At 36.9% G+C, this 13,815-nt stretch overlaps 2 protein-coding genes across 5 annotated transcripts; both read right to left on the bottom strand.

Annotated features, from left to right (window-relative positions):
- Positions 1–904: 904 nt before the first annotated feature.
- On the bottom strand, positions 905–9,753 carry LOC311071927 (transforming growth factor-beta receptor-associated protein 1). 2 transcript variants are annotated; one of them, XM_084096542.1, is made up of 12 exons: positions 9,645–9,675; positions 8,752–9,476; positions 8,134–8,328; positions 7,145–7,299; positions 5,988–6,070; positions 5,351–5,695; positions 5,203–5,260; positions 4,975–5,118; positions 4,495–4,635; positions 2,585–2,744; positions 1,933–2,354; positions 905–1,828 (listed from the first exon to the last, which is right to left on the bottom strand). In XM_084096542.1, exons 2-12 carry the CDS (start codon positions 9,413–9,415, stop codon positions 1,682–1,684), a joined length of 2,514 nt encoding a protein of 837 aa, XP_083952668.1. In that variant the 5' UTR covers positions 9,416–9,476; positions 9,645–9,675; the 3' UTR covers positions 905–1,681. The 2 variants fall into 2 exon arrangements, with proteins under 2 accessions (XP_083952668.1, XP_083952667.1); XM_084096541.1 differs by having other exon boundaries at positions 8,752–9,753.
- Positions 9,754–10,741: 988 nt separating this feature from the next.
- On the bottom strand, positions 10,742–13,520 carry fhl5 (four and a half LIM domains 5). 3 transcript variants are annotated; one of them, XM_084097574.1, is made up of 6 exons: positions 13,398–13,520; positions 13,017–13,187; positions 12,635–12,809; positions 12,340–12,509; positions 11,336–11,522; positions 10,742–11,221 (listed from the first exon to the last, which is right to left on the bottom strand). In XM_084097574.1, the coding sequence occupies exons 2-6, from the start codon at positions 13,173–13,175 to the stop codon at positions 11,070–11,072; spliced, it is 843 nt and encodes a 280-aa protein (XP_083953700.1). In that variant the 5' UTR covers positions 13,176–13,187; positions 13,398–13,520; the 3' UTR covers positions 10,742–11,069. The 3 variants fall into 3 exon arrangements, with proteins under 3 accessions (XP_083953700.1, XP_083953702.1, XP_083953701.1); XM_084097576.1 differs by having other exon boundaries at positions 13,017–13,165; positions 13,398–13,451; XM_084097575.1 differs by lacking the exon at positions 13,398–13,520 and having other exon boundaries at positions 13,017–13,373.
- Between the last annotated feature and the right edge of the window lie 295 nt (positions 13,521–13,815).

Below are 13,815 nucleotides of genomic sequence, written 5' to 3' on the forward strand. Positions count from 1 at the left end.
AAGCATGTGCGCACACACTCATAGCAAATGAATAACATCCTCTCTGGGTTAGTTTTTACCTCATTTTGTTACATTGTTATATATTTTACTTAATGAAACTGATGTCTATTAGGGACCATTAAGAATTTTTTGGTTTCATTGTTTCATTCAATCACTATTTATATCTCAAAACAAGGCAAATGTGAAATGTGCGAATGCATAAAGGTCATGTCAATTTGAGAAATAATTTTATACACAGTATATATATATATATATATATATATGTGTGTGTGTGTGTGTGTGTGTGTGTGTGTGTGTGTGTGTATACAGTATGTATATCCCTTTGGCTAATTTGGCCTATGAATAATGCTTATGAACACTCTCTATATAGACACTAGATATATATTTAGATACAAATAGATAGTTTGTCACATTAATCTATATTAAATCTTTGTTTAAACTCCACTTAAAGCCAGCTAGGAAGAGAGTAGCAAGAAATTTATTCAAAACAGGAATGGAAGCAGAAAACTTCATGTAACAGTGATTCACTTTGACACATTGCAGTCTGTTCCGTATATGATTAACGTGTATAATATTTGAGGTGTTTTTCTCATTTATTTTTTCATGTCCACAAACTAAACAGTCTGGTCTAAGAATTTGTCCACATAAGGTGGCTTGTCTGGAGAGCACCATCATGTCCTGAAGTGGTGTGTAGCCTGGGTTTGTCAGGCTGCCAGTTCCACACCATGCTTGGGCTAGAAGCAGACAGAGCTGAGCCAACCCAGTCCAGTGGGTGTAAAAGACATGTCGACTTGTTTATTATATAAATTGTTCTCTGGCATTGTCGAGGACTATAGTATGCAAAGCTCATTTCAGCCGGGTCATAAGACATACAGCCTCAATGAATCCATATGAAGCATGAATGAACATGGTTGAAAAGAATAGTTTATTTTTATTTAAACTGACATGCCTAGGCTTTGGCTTGTACTTTTATGTGTGTTATTTGCAGAAAAAGTACAACATATTTCAAAAACCAAACAAAAAACATTAATGCCAAAATTTAAAATTTGATATTAAGACTTTGATTCAGCAATAATGCATTAAAATTATCAAAAGTGAGAGTAAAGCCATTTATAATGTTACAAAAGATATTTTTTTTTTACTTCATGTTCATCAAATTACCATGGTTTCCTAAAAAATGTTAAGCAGCACAACTGTTTTTATCATTGAGGATAATAAGAAATGTTTCTTGAGCAGCAAATCATCATATTAGAATGATTTCTGAAGGATCATGTGACACTGAAGACTGGAGTAATGATGCTGAAAATTCAGCTTTGCCATCACAGGAATAAATTACATTATAAAATATATTGAAATAGAAAACTTTAAAATTTAAAAGAGCTATTTGAAATTGTAATATTATATATTGAGTCCTACAGGTATATTTTCAATTTTACAGTATCATCCCAGCAACTGTATATTGTGGTGTAGTAGAAGTGCATTGTAGGCCTATGCGCAGTTGTTGTGGTTTCCTGTTGGTGTTTGTGGCTAGCTTAGCTTGCGCTATATATTCTCAGCAATTTGTCCTAGTAATTGCCTTGCTGTCCAGTAATTACAGTCTTTATTGTAAGCAACCTAGTAAGGCAGCATCTGCTGGGAGAATAAATGCAGTGCAAATGGGAATAGGTGTGAATACTGTTGTTCAGTGACCGCTTCCACCACCATGACAGGAAATGTGTGTCAGCTCTCCTGTCGGCCTGCGCAGAAACTCGGGCCCCGTTAGACGTTTCTGGCATGAATGGCAAACGCATCCTTTGTCAACTCTGATTTTTTCATGCGTTGCTTCCATCTGGGAGCATAAAGAATAACATTAGCTTTGCTGTTTGGGTTAATACTGAATATTCGAGATGCTCTTTTTACATGTTAAATGGCTTCATTTAGAGTGCGTCTCACCAAGGCATGCTTGTGTCTTAGAGTTTCCACCTTGGCTAGGCTCATCTCCAGACCTCTCATTCTTTTGTCATGCACCGTTCCTCTCATTGATTCACACAGGAACCGCAGGACCAGTTTGAGAGACCAGGAGCCCGGCAGCACCCTCAACACACTGGCTAAATCAAATGACGCTGCATTTTGGTTCAGCAGGTCCACGGCTGCGATCACATGATGAGTGGACTCGAGGTAGATCTGAAGCAGGGTGAGGAACATTCCCTGTGTGAACTTCCCATCTCGTCCAGCAGAGGTCCTCCAACAGTAGCTTACGGCAGCCTGCTGGTCTTTTTCTTCATAGACCAAAACCTGCAGGGCCTTTTTGTGTTTACCAGATTTCCCAAGCAAAATTGCTTTCTCCACATGAAGAGACGAGGATGTTATTTGCTCTGTGACAATAAAGGTATAGCAGTTTATTTCATCCATGGACTCTCTGCATAACTGAACTGAAAACATAATTTGAAGTACACTCTCAGAAAAAAAGTTACAAAAGCTGTCACTTACAAAAATTACAACTTTTTACCTTATTTACTCCCAAAGGGTACTGCCCCAGTGACCGCTTTTCTACATTTTTCCTGACAGTGTATCAAAGGTCTTAATCCGCATGTTTTGTGCTCACCATATATAGTATCAGCATTATATAAAGAAGATTGCCAGAGTAACATCTGTAGTTTATGTCTCATCTCTTCCCTGCCGGTTTCATTACTGTAGTCAACCTCGGTTGACTGCAGTATCCATTTGATGTATGATGAGATGAGCATGGCATGATGCTTTTCCTCCTGCGGATTGAAAATGTGCTTCTTAAATGGAATTTAAACTGATATTAAAGGAGTCATGTCATTCATTGTTACATACATTTTGTCACTGAGGTCCACTTATAATGTCTTTTGAATGCTTTTCGAGGGAAAAGCTGCCCATAACTGCTGGTCTACGATCAGTTTTCTTCATAATAATAGCAAATTGGCTAAACATATTTGGCAAACAATCCAGTGCGTATCTGTGTTTGCGCTCTGGAGAACGTCAAAGGTTTCTATTTACACCGTGATTTTGCAGCGTTTTACACTTTTTCAGACATTTAACTCTTAAATCACACCAAGAACAATAACTATAAAGACAGCTATAACGATAACTATATTAGCATCCACATCAACGCACGACAGCACTCTGTTTATTATAAGCACACTCTTTGGTTCTGTCGTCTGCTGCTTTAAATGCTCAAGCTCTCTAAAGTAGGATAAATTCTGATTGGCTGTCAATGTTTTTTATTCATCAGCTTGAAAAAAGTTGTGAAAGTGATTCCAGCAATGTTGTTTCTCTATGCCGGTTTTGTTCGTTGTGATGTGGACTTTTAAAACTATATTTTTATTGTTGTAGTTATGGTCCCTGGTGTGAATGGGCCTTTATCGTTGGCTCATCCAAATTCTAGAGTTCTATCTGTTTAGTAACCATGGTGATTTCTGTTTGAAACTTGTTAGTCTTTAATTTAAGACTTAACTTTCTGTAATACGTTCCTGAGACTTAGAAATAATAGCATTTATCCTGCTTTCTCCTTATTACGTCACTGTGAACGACCGGGTGAAGTGTCTGATCGCCCAGTGCTGATGTGTAAAACGTGGACGGTCATGTGTTTATGCGATGCCACAGAATTGCAGAAGTTCAGAATAAGTTTTTTTGCAACTTAATTTCAATAAATCTCTTTTTGGACTGAGGAGGAAGCGTTTTGTTATGAATGTTACAATTTTTTTATACCAGTGTTGTTTTCATTAACTAAACCTAAAACTATTATATACATTTCTGTTAAGTGAAATAAAGCTTAAATAAAATATTATATGAAAAACTTATTTTAGTAAGTAGCCATTGCAACATTTCTAAGTTAAAGTACTAAAATTACAAACTGAAATAAAAGCAAAGCGAAATATATATATATATATATATATATATATATATATATATATATATATATATATATATATATATATATATATATATATATATATATATATATATTAAAACTATTAAAAATGACAAAAGCACATAACACAATTACTAAAAATGTAACTAAAATTAAAACGAAAACTGAAAAAATAATTAAGTAATAAAATCTAATTTTAGATATTAATAGATATAATAACACTATGTAGAAACACTGTTTCATATATATATATATATATATATGAAGAGTTCAGATGCAAAAGCCTCTAAGTGCCATCTGAAATTTTCTTCTAGAATGATCATTTTTATCAAGCTCATATATTTAAGTTCAGTAATTTCACTTAAATGACAATTAATAGGTAATTTCCATTGCCAATTAAGTGAAATTACTGAACTTAAATATACGAGCTTGATAACAATGATCATTCTAGAAGAAAATTTCAGATGGCACTTAGAGGCTTTTGCATCTGAACTCTTCATATATATATATATATATATATATATATATATATATATATATAAGCTTTTTGTAATTCAATGTAAATCTGATTCCTCATGATCCTACAAATCCTCATCAGGCTGCAGGCAGAATAGTACCTTGCTGTGTAATTCATTGACTAAAAATTCCAAGTAAAGAATCATGGCAGCTGCGTAGTTGTTGAGAATGGTAAGGACTTCCTCCGGTGCAAACATAATGTGGCTGCTTGCATGCATCTTTGTAAAGATCCGTATTCCAGCCTATATTAAAATAAAGCATGATTTAGAAGCATTTCAAACACATTGCTGGCAGTGCAATTAAATCAAATACTGTTCAAAATGGTCAGGAAGAAAAATGGTCAATACCTTCATTAAGCAAGGACACACTCAATTGATCAAAAGTGATAGTAAAGACTTTTACATTGTTACAAAAAAAAAATCTAGTTTAGATAAATTGCTGTTCTACAGCTTGTTTGTTCAAATTCTAGGAACATAATGTTGTTTCTTTTATATTGCCATGCCAGGGGCCAAAGAGTAAACTAAACTAAATGAAATCTGTATTACTCTGCCCTCTGCTGTTGATAAACAGTATATACTTGCCTCTTGGTCTCTCTGAAGAACCCAATCTACAAACTTCCAGATGATGGGTTTATGTTTCAGATTTGAGAGAGTATTAACTATATGCTGGAAGACACTGATGTGTAAGGGGTCTTCGCTCTGGTCCTCCACAATTTTAACCCAGGTCTGAAAAAAAAAGAACTAGCTTACTTTCCTTCCTGATTCATCTATACTCATCGCTCTTGATCTTTCAGTATGATTCAAAGATACCTGAATTGCATTGAAGTGCTGGCCTTGGCTTTGATAGAGCAATCCAAGTGTGAAAAACCTGAAATGGCAGGAAATTAGTTTGGCTCTTAAGTGCACTAGAAAATAACCTGTAAACGCTGAAGTATAGCCTCAAATGATGAGCGCAAACCTTTTGTGTTGTTCCAAGTCAGGCACACACATTTGGAGGTTGCAGTCATTCTGCGACGACACGAGCTGGTCCAGTTTTTCATATTCTGCTTGTTCCAAATACAGCTTAAAGAGCGCAGAGTCAATGTCCTGAGGACATATTTGGCCCTGTCCTGTTGGCCTGACTTCTCTCAAGAAGTCATCCAAAAAGCTTAGGTATTGCTGAAATGTCGGCCGGTCGTCTCGACTTAACGTCCACAGGTCCTTGGCATTGCTGACTGCTGTTGTCTGAGGTGTAAAGTCTTCACTCACAACAGGCATAGCTGGATAAAGGCTAATGATTTCCCTTGGGTCTAGTTCACCTTTACTGGAAAATAAAAGATTACACAGGGAACAAAAATTGGTTTCGGATTTACAGTACTTACAGTTTTCACTTAGAAATTGCTAGTAAATTTCACAAATAATGAAAAAGAAACAGCAACACATTGATTTATTTGTGAAATGTGAATGACTGAAATAGTATTTTCTTGTGAATGTACTCCAATAATCTGTCACAATTTACTACAGCTGTGTGGTCATTTGCAGTATTCATTTATTTTTAAGGCAAAAGCTGTCAAATTGGTTTCCCAAATACAATTAAATGTTAAAGCATTACTTACATAAATAGCTCCTTTGCCTCCACAAAAGCCTCTCTGTAGAACTTTATCATTCCAGATGTACAGATGACATTTTTATGTAGATCCTAAAAGTAAAGTGATGAATGACATGAAGGATTGAGATGAGAGAGATAGTACTAGTAAGATAGATCTTAGCTGAGCTGTTGTTTTGTCATAACCATGTATCAGCTTCCTCTCCCATATATATGTGTGTGTGTGTGTGTGTGTAAAATAATGTTAAAATAATATTAAAATAAATATGTATATTATATATAAAATATTAAACTTAGAGCACATTTAATTCTAAAATATTGAAGTACATTTGATGTGAGCTCATACATTCAGTCTGTGAACTAATGCATCTTTGACCTTTGCTTAATACCGTTGTAAGATGATTTTCAATCCTAATGGAATGACATCTGTGCATCTAGTTCAAGTGCTCATATGAATTACCTTTGCTCAGTGTGTCTAAGAAGCTCAGTCACAGACCTACTTATTTTCACTGACCCCCTGGCACCATTAAAGGTATTATGTGTGGTTTCTATGCTTTAAGCCAGGGATGGGCAACTTCGGTCCTGGAGGGCCACTGTCCTACAGAGTTTAGCTCCAACCCTGAAAAAATCACCTGCCTGTAATTTTCTAGTAATCCTGAGGACCTTGATTAGCTTGTTCAGGTGTGTTTGATTAGGGTTGAAGCTACACTCTGTAGGACAGTGGCCCTCCAGGACCGAAGTTGCCCATCCCTGCTTTAAGCATTTATTCTCATATGATTTTTTTTTTTTTTTTGCAAAATGTACCTACTCATTAAACATAATCCATGAGTTAGCATATGATGAATTAATGAGGTATTATTGACACCAATGGGTCAAAGAGCATGGTCCATTACCCCCTGCTGGTAGATGCTGTAACTACAGCATTAATCTGTGTTGTTTCTTTATTGATGACCATTCAAAAGTAGCAGTGTATGCTGACAGTATGTATGTCTATCTATCTATCTGTCCATCTGTCTATGTGTCTGTCTCTCATTATTTAGTGCCATTGAATGGGGGGTATTGTAGACTTCCTTGATTTACACTGGTTTATGGATTGCATCTGTCTAGTGTATTAAAGGAAGATAAGACATAAATCCACTCTGTTTAGTTCTTTATCATCAGTCTTACCTTATACGAATCCTTTGGCAAGAGATCTTGAACCCTGTCCAGCAGTGTCAGGGCTTCATCAACTCTCTGTCTCTTAACCAGCTCTTGAATCTGATCCTCCAGCGGAACTGGTGACAGCCGGTGAATCTCTTTGTCAGCAACAACGAAAACACTTTCTTATAAAGTGAAAGAGAAGTAAAGAAGAAAGAGTTAGGAAATGATTAAAAGTGTCCAATTAAATGACTGTATAATCAAAAGTATGACAAGATAAATTATTATTAGGGGCCGCTGACACCGTTTTCAACTAAAAACTGAAAACTTTTTATGTGTTTTGGTCGTTCATTTACACGACAACGGTGTTTTGGGGTCCTGAAAACCCAACCTTTTGAAAACAGGTTTCAGTGCAAGTGTTTGAATACGATGCTTTTATCGTCTCAGTGTAAACGACAAAAACGCAAATGTGTGAAAACGGTGACATCATGCACATGCATATTACGCGTTCATTCTATAAGCGCGTAGTTTCTTTACTAAGTGACATTGCCAACTACTGGCCTGACAGAATAATACAGCGTATTTAGTCGTTTTCACGGATCTGTGTGAATGGGGGTCGTTTTGACAACGTTGCCCTCTGTACCCGAAAAACGGGTTTTAGTACTTTTTAGTAGTTTACACAATACCGTTATCAACTAAAGACTTTTTATGCGTTTTGGCCGTTCATTTACACGACAACAGAGTTTTGGGGGCCTGAAAACTTTTGAAAACAGTGTGCAAGTTTTTTTAAACGAAATTGTAATCGCGTAAACTACAAAAATGCGAATTTGTGAAAACAGTGAGGTAATGTGCATGTGACATCGCCAACTACTGGCCTGGCATGATTAATATAGCATTTTTAGTCGTTTTCCCAGATCCAAGCAGAACTTAAATATACGAGCAATGAAGAACAATTATGGCGCCTCTGAACTGACTGATGAATGATTTTTGAAAGATTAATGTTGGATTGTAAAACGAACCTTCTGTTGAGACAAGAGATTTGGCACTTTGTAAAAGGACAGTTTGCTTCAGCTGTTGGTCCAGAATGCTGTAAATATGAACTGTCTGATTTTGTAGAGCCAGCACATATGGGAAATGCACTGCAGCGTCCACCACTCCATCAGGCCACTGTACAGGAGGATGCTGGGAAGTACCATTCTTCATCACAAACATGCCTGCATAACATATAGGCCGCTTTTACTTTGTTACTTTTAAAAGCAAATAATTAATTTGCACAATAATTAGCTCTCAATGTGTCAAGTGTTTCAGTTGAATATTTTTAATTTATTAAATTATATATATATATATATATCAGGAGTTGCTCTTTTATAGTTCAAGTGAGTTAATGGAGTTCTCACTTAAGTATGATTTATTTATTCTACAATTCCTTTGAATTAAATCATTGAAAATAAAAGAGAATTAAAAAAGTAATAAATTAGGCAATAATTTAAATACAGCTATAATTGCTAAGGTACATAACAGTCAGGTAAGATGTAATGTAATGTAATGATAAATGCTTGAGTTCATATTTTCATATAATTCTTTTAACTCATTTGACTCGTTTGACTCATATGAGATAAGGGTATAAAAAATCTTACCCAAACTTCCAGGGCCATTTAAAATGAATTCTCCTTTTCCACATTTGTTGGCAATGATATTTTGTTTTCCCAGGTTATGTTGGAAAAGATCTAAGGTGGTTTGGCTCTGATAATCATGGAGCAAATATCTGTCACAAGTGGCCACACACAGACACGTCCCATGCGCAGCCAGAGCCACAGGCTCCTGCGGCAGAGCCACCTGTCTCACACACTCCCATCTGTCCACACACACATTATAAATGCTCACTATTTTCCTCTTGGCCGAAGCTGCAATGAGCTCCACTGAATCAGTCTGAACCACTGACTCAGTGACATAGAAGAGTGACACGTTCTGGATTTTCTTCAGGGCAGGAATGGGTTCCAGGGAGAACATGTTAAGCGCCGTGACTGAACCATCCCAGAGAACTAAGAGATGGTTCAGAAAAGGGACCGCCGTCAGCTGGCCGATTGCTCCGCTCCGGCCCATCTGTCTCTTCCCCACCTCCCGCACTGAAAGGCTTTCTTCACCGCTCACGCTATTTAGAGTGATGTACTCGATGAGTCCCTCTTTGGACCCAATATAGAGGTTTTTACCAAAACACTCCAAACATTGAATGCTGGATTTGTCTCTGCCTCTCCCTGAGGGTATTTTTTGGAAGACTAGCACAGGAGTAAAGACTTTCATGGTTATTTACTCTTAATTTAGCTCTCAGTGGCACTTAAAAATAAATGAGAAACCTAGTAAACTGGGTAGAGAAAGAAAACAGCCTTCATTAGCTCAGAAATCTATGCTGCAAACAAAGCAAACACATTACATTACATAAGTAAAATACAACCAATTCAAATAATATGTCCCATGTATACAGTGTTTGTTAGCCACAATGCTAAATGAAACGAGTTAAGAACGGTCTCACCTCATTAGCGTAGAAGCTGTCAGTGTTAGGGACGTTTCTTTTTTGCTCAAGTGTATTTTGACCTTACCATGTGACTCTCATCCTGGAAGGAAGTTGGTGTCAGCAGTTTCACTGCTTTTACTCTGATGGCTCTGAATAGGCTGGTTGCACAATGCCAAATATCCAAGAAAGAGACACAAAGATATAAAATTCCTTGTATAGAAACAAGTTTTCCTAGAGTGAATAGTCTAAAAGTGGATTATAGTTAAAGGTGTACTCAGTAATTATTAATAAATAAATCATAAATTTTTGACAAATATGTTTAAATACACTTACATGAGATTAGAGGTGTGTTCACACCATGTCATGATTACCATATTTACGACTTAGAGCTGTTGTAATCCACAATATTAGTCAATGTGCAAATGCCTTTTAAGTTGACTTATCTTAACAGGGCAGACATTGTCCAGCTCTTTGCTGCTTGCTACATTAAACTGTATTTTATGTCTGGCTATTTTCAGACATATTTTGCATTACCAATAGTCAATTATAGGAACTGCAGCAAAATATGAAATAACAAGCTACGTCACTACTATATTTGAAGCCGCAGCCATGACGCTGCAGCGGTGAGGTACAAGTTAGAGCTCTCAAAAAATCCGGAGTTTACAAGTTGTAATTACAAGTTCTACGAGGATGTGAATTCTTTTTACAAGTCCGAATCTTAAAAATTACAGTAATTCTGACATGGCGTGAACGCACCTCTACTCATTTTAGTTTGCTAGTGAAACTTAAACAGAAAAGTCTCCCTGTAAAAACCACATGAAATCAAAATGGGTATTTTGTGCGTTTTTGCTAGTATGCCACAACAAAATAGCCGTTTTATGCATGTAAAATGTACAGTCTTTCTATCCAAGGAAAATAAACCAAAAATAACAATGGCTGATATTGTTCCCAGAGATGTATGAGTTTAGCTTAGATGCCCACTATATAGATAAGCGGATGCTGAGAATCATTCCCACCTTTCATCTGATTCATAGTGGCCATTAATGAATGCATTGTAGTTGTAGTATGGGGAAGTGTGTTTATGTGTCTTTTGACTTTAAAAAACAGGCAGTAGACAAGAGGAAAACATAAGTTTATTGACTAAAAGCGCACTTTGTGTGTGCTTGAACTTTTGAACTTTGCAAACATTTTCAATATTATCCCATGCTTTATGAGGACAATTGTTTCCAAATTTTCATTATTGTAAACTTATTAAACAAAACATTAAGCATCCTAATCAGCAGGCGACACAGATAATTAATCTATTCATTGTTCATGTTTATTCATCATTCCATTTATGTGAGCAGAAATCCAAATCTAAATCTATTTTGCCCTCAATAGCTTTCCTGCAACAGTTGGACGACTGTGCTGCTGTTGTGGTTGTCTGACCCTGGAGCTCACAGCTCACTTCTCCCTTCCACAGTCGGTGCACAGGATGTCATCCCGCTGGGTGAGGAATCCACGGCCCACCAGAGACACAGAGCACTGCATACACGTGAAACACTCACTGTGCCACTGCCGCTCTTCGAACGAGATGTACTTAGCACCTGCCAAGCCTGGACACACACACACACAGTTGTTTTACAGTCAAGTACGATGCTGATGAAATTTAGAATTTTATTTTAGAGGCGTATAAAAATAGCCACCAGATGTAAAGAATGAAAACATACTAGTAATTGGCTTAGTGCAGCCCACACACTTCTTGGCATACAGATTACTGAAGCAATCCAGGCAGTATGGGTAGTTTTCTCTCGAGGTAAAGCGCTGGCCTGCCAGTTGTCTCTTGCATCCAATGCAAGTGAAACACTCGCGGTGCCAGGGCTTATCGAGATACGTGACACCGCCAGTTGTAATGGACTACAGAATTGAAAGTGTGGATTTCAGTATAGCACAGTAAGTGTTGGACAATATTGCACATTTAAAGGAATAGTTCACTCAAAAATGAAAATTCTAACCCGATCTCATGAGAAAACACTTTAACCACCAATTTGTTAAAATGTAAAATAGAGTAAAATGGGATGATGCGTCACGTTTGCAGGTAGCACTCACGAAGACGATTAAAAAAACAGGCTTTATTAACCTCCAAAAACTCAGGAGATCACAGGAACAAACCCCTTTCTACAATTCAATTGAGTGTATACGTTTTTATGCACATTTTTTGAATTTATGCACATTTTAGCATTTCCATCCAGCCTTTTTTGTAAATGCGATATCCCAAAATTTGCATAAAAATAGGTGGATGGAAACATAGCAATTCATGTTGAACCTTGCACTGCTTGCTCATTTCAATGCAACTGCAATAAATGGGGACAAAGCTTTCATGGTTGAAGAAAAATGCAAAAGCACTATATAAAGTATTATGGAAGAACATTCCATACAATTCATGCACTGTATGTCACTTCTTTTGGTGTGGAATGACAGCTTTGTGTGAGAATTTGGCTATGTTTGTGGTGCTTTTGCATGCTTTTTGAATCTCAAAAGCCCCAGCTGCATGAACAAATTACCAGTGCATTTTTCTTTTCCCAAAACATTTTTCTTTTCTTTTTGTATTCCACATTAGAAATACAGCTATACTGGTTTGGAACAACATGATGGTAAGTGTGTCATTTTTGGCTAAACTATAACTTTAAAGAACTGTAATATTGTTGATTCCTTGCAAGCATGTGTGACTTACTTTCTTACAAGCACAGCATTGGTAGGCAAATTGCTTCTCAAAACAAGGGACACAGAAGTAATTGTTATCTTTAGGGATGAAAGACTTGGTTCCTATTGGCTGCTGACAGCGTTGACACAGAAAGCATGTCTCATGCCAGCTGTTCCCTTTGTACTCCATTTTTCGTGATCCTAACACATGAGCAGAAGGCCACCTTTTTACACTGAGATCCTTAACATTTTATGAGATATTTTTATAAAACAAATATAGTTACAATTCTATTTTTCAAAACAGATAAAGATACAAAGCGTTTTACCTGGCATGATAGTCTTCTTGCAGGTGCTGCACTTGGAAGAATACTCATGAGAATAGCACTCGGTGCAAAGCATAAGGTCATCTTTAGCAGAAAATGGTTTTTCCACCAATGATCGACTGCATTTGGCGCACTTGAAGCAGTTTTCATGCCAGTGCCGGTCCTTGTAGGAAAGGTCCTTCATTATGCATGCAGAGAAAGTCTGGTTAGAAGCTTGCAAATCTGTTCTGACTTTCTGTCACTCTTTTTAAGTCTTTATTAATTGCTCTCACAAACTTTTGGTTCAGTTGCATTCAAAAGAATTTGTTTAATGTAATTAATGTAATTTTCAGATGTACTGTAAATGTGTGAATCGTGATGGCGGCAATTGTTTTCTAATGCTTACCTTACAGTTGCACCCAATCGGCAAAGAACACACCTCACAGCAGTTCGCAAACAGATTCTCATAGCATTTTGTGCAATACTGTGTGTCCTCCTTAAGGATGTATTTCTTTCCCAGCAAAGTGTCCTTGCAGTAATGGCAGTCAAATCGTTCTGTAGACATCGTTGTTTATGTCTTAAAAGCAGTAAACAGAACCATGCATTTTTTACAACATACCAGGCTAAAGCAATCAGAGAGGTGTCATCCACAAAATACGAACGGAACTTAAAATAGATGCAACACGCTAAAATGATGGCCTCTGCAAACTAGGTTCCTTCTGTAGCATCTTAAACCACCTTGAAGATATCAGAAGAGCAGACTGCTATTTGTAATAGTAAAACTCACCTTCAGTTACTCAATGAGCTTCTGAGGGGCTGCAGGGAGAGACGGCCAGTGATTGAGTGGATGCATTAAAATGACCCTCTATAAATACGATTGCTCTTATTAGCTGAAATCCCTGGGGAGATTGGTCCAGTTGCTTATCTCTGCACCTTTTATGGGAGTCCAATCACAACACATGCCTTATGGTCAAGATGATAAGTGAATGGTGCCAGTGAAATGTTATTCCCTTGTGTACTCTTAAATCAGTGATTGGACTCTGAGACCTTTGGACAAGTACTTTTCTTTACATATCCTGTAAGACCTACAGGAATCATAATTTTAGCCAAATGAATTTGTGTCAAATGAATCTTTAACACAGTTACAATACTTTGTGTCTCACATATCAGTGAAATTAGCGATTGCTCTGACCTCAGATACCTGA

Source organism: Abramis brama (assembly GCF_963993115.1).
Source record: "Abramis brama genome assembly, chromosome: 21".
Classification (NCBI taxonomy): domain Eukaryota; kingdom Metazoa; phylum Chordata; class Actinopteri; order Cypriniformes; family Leuciscidae; genus Abramis; species Abramis brama.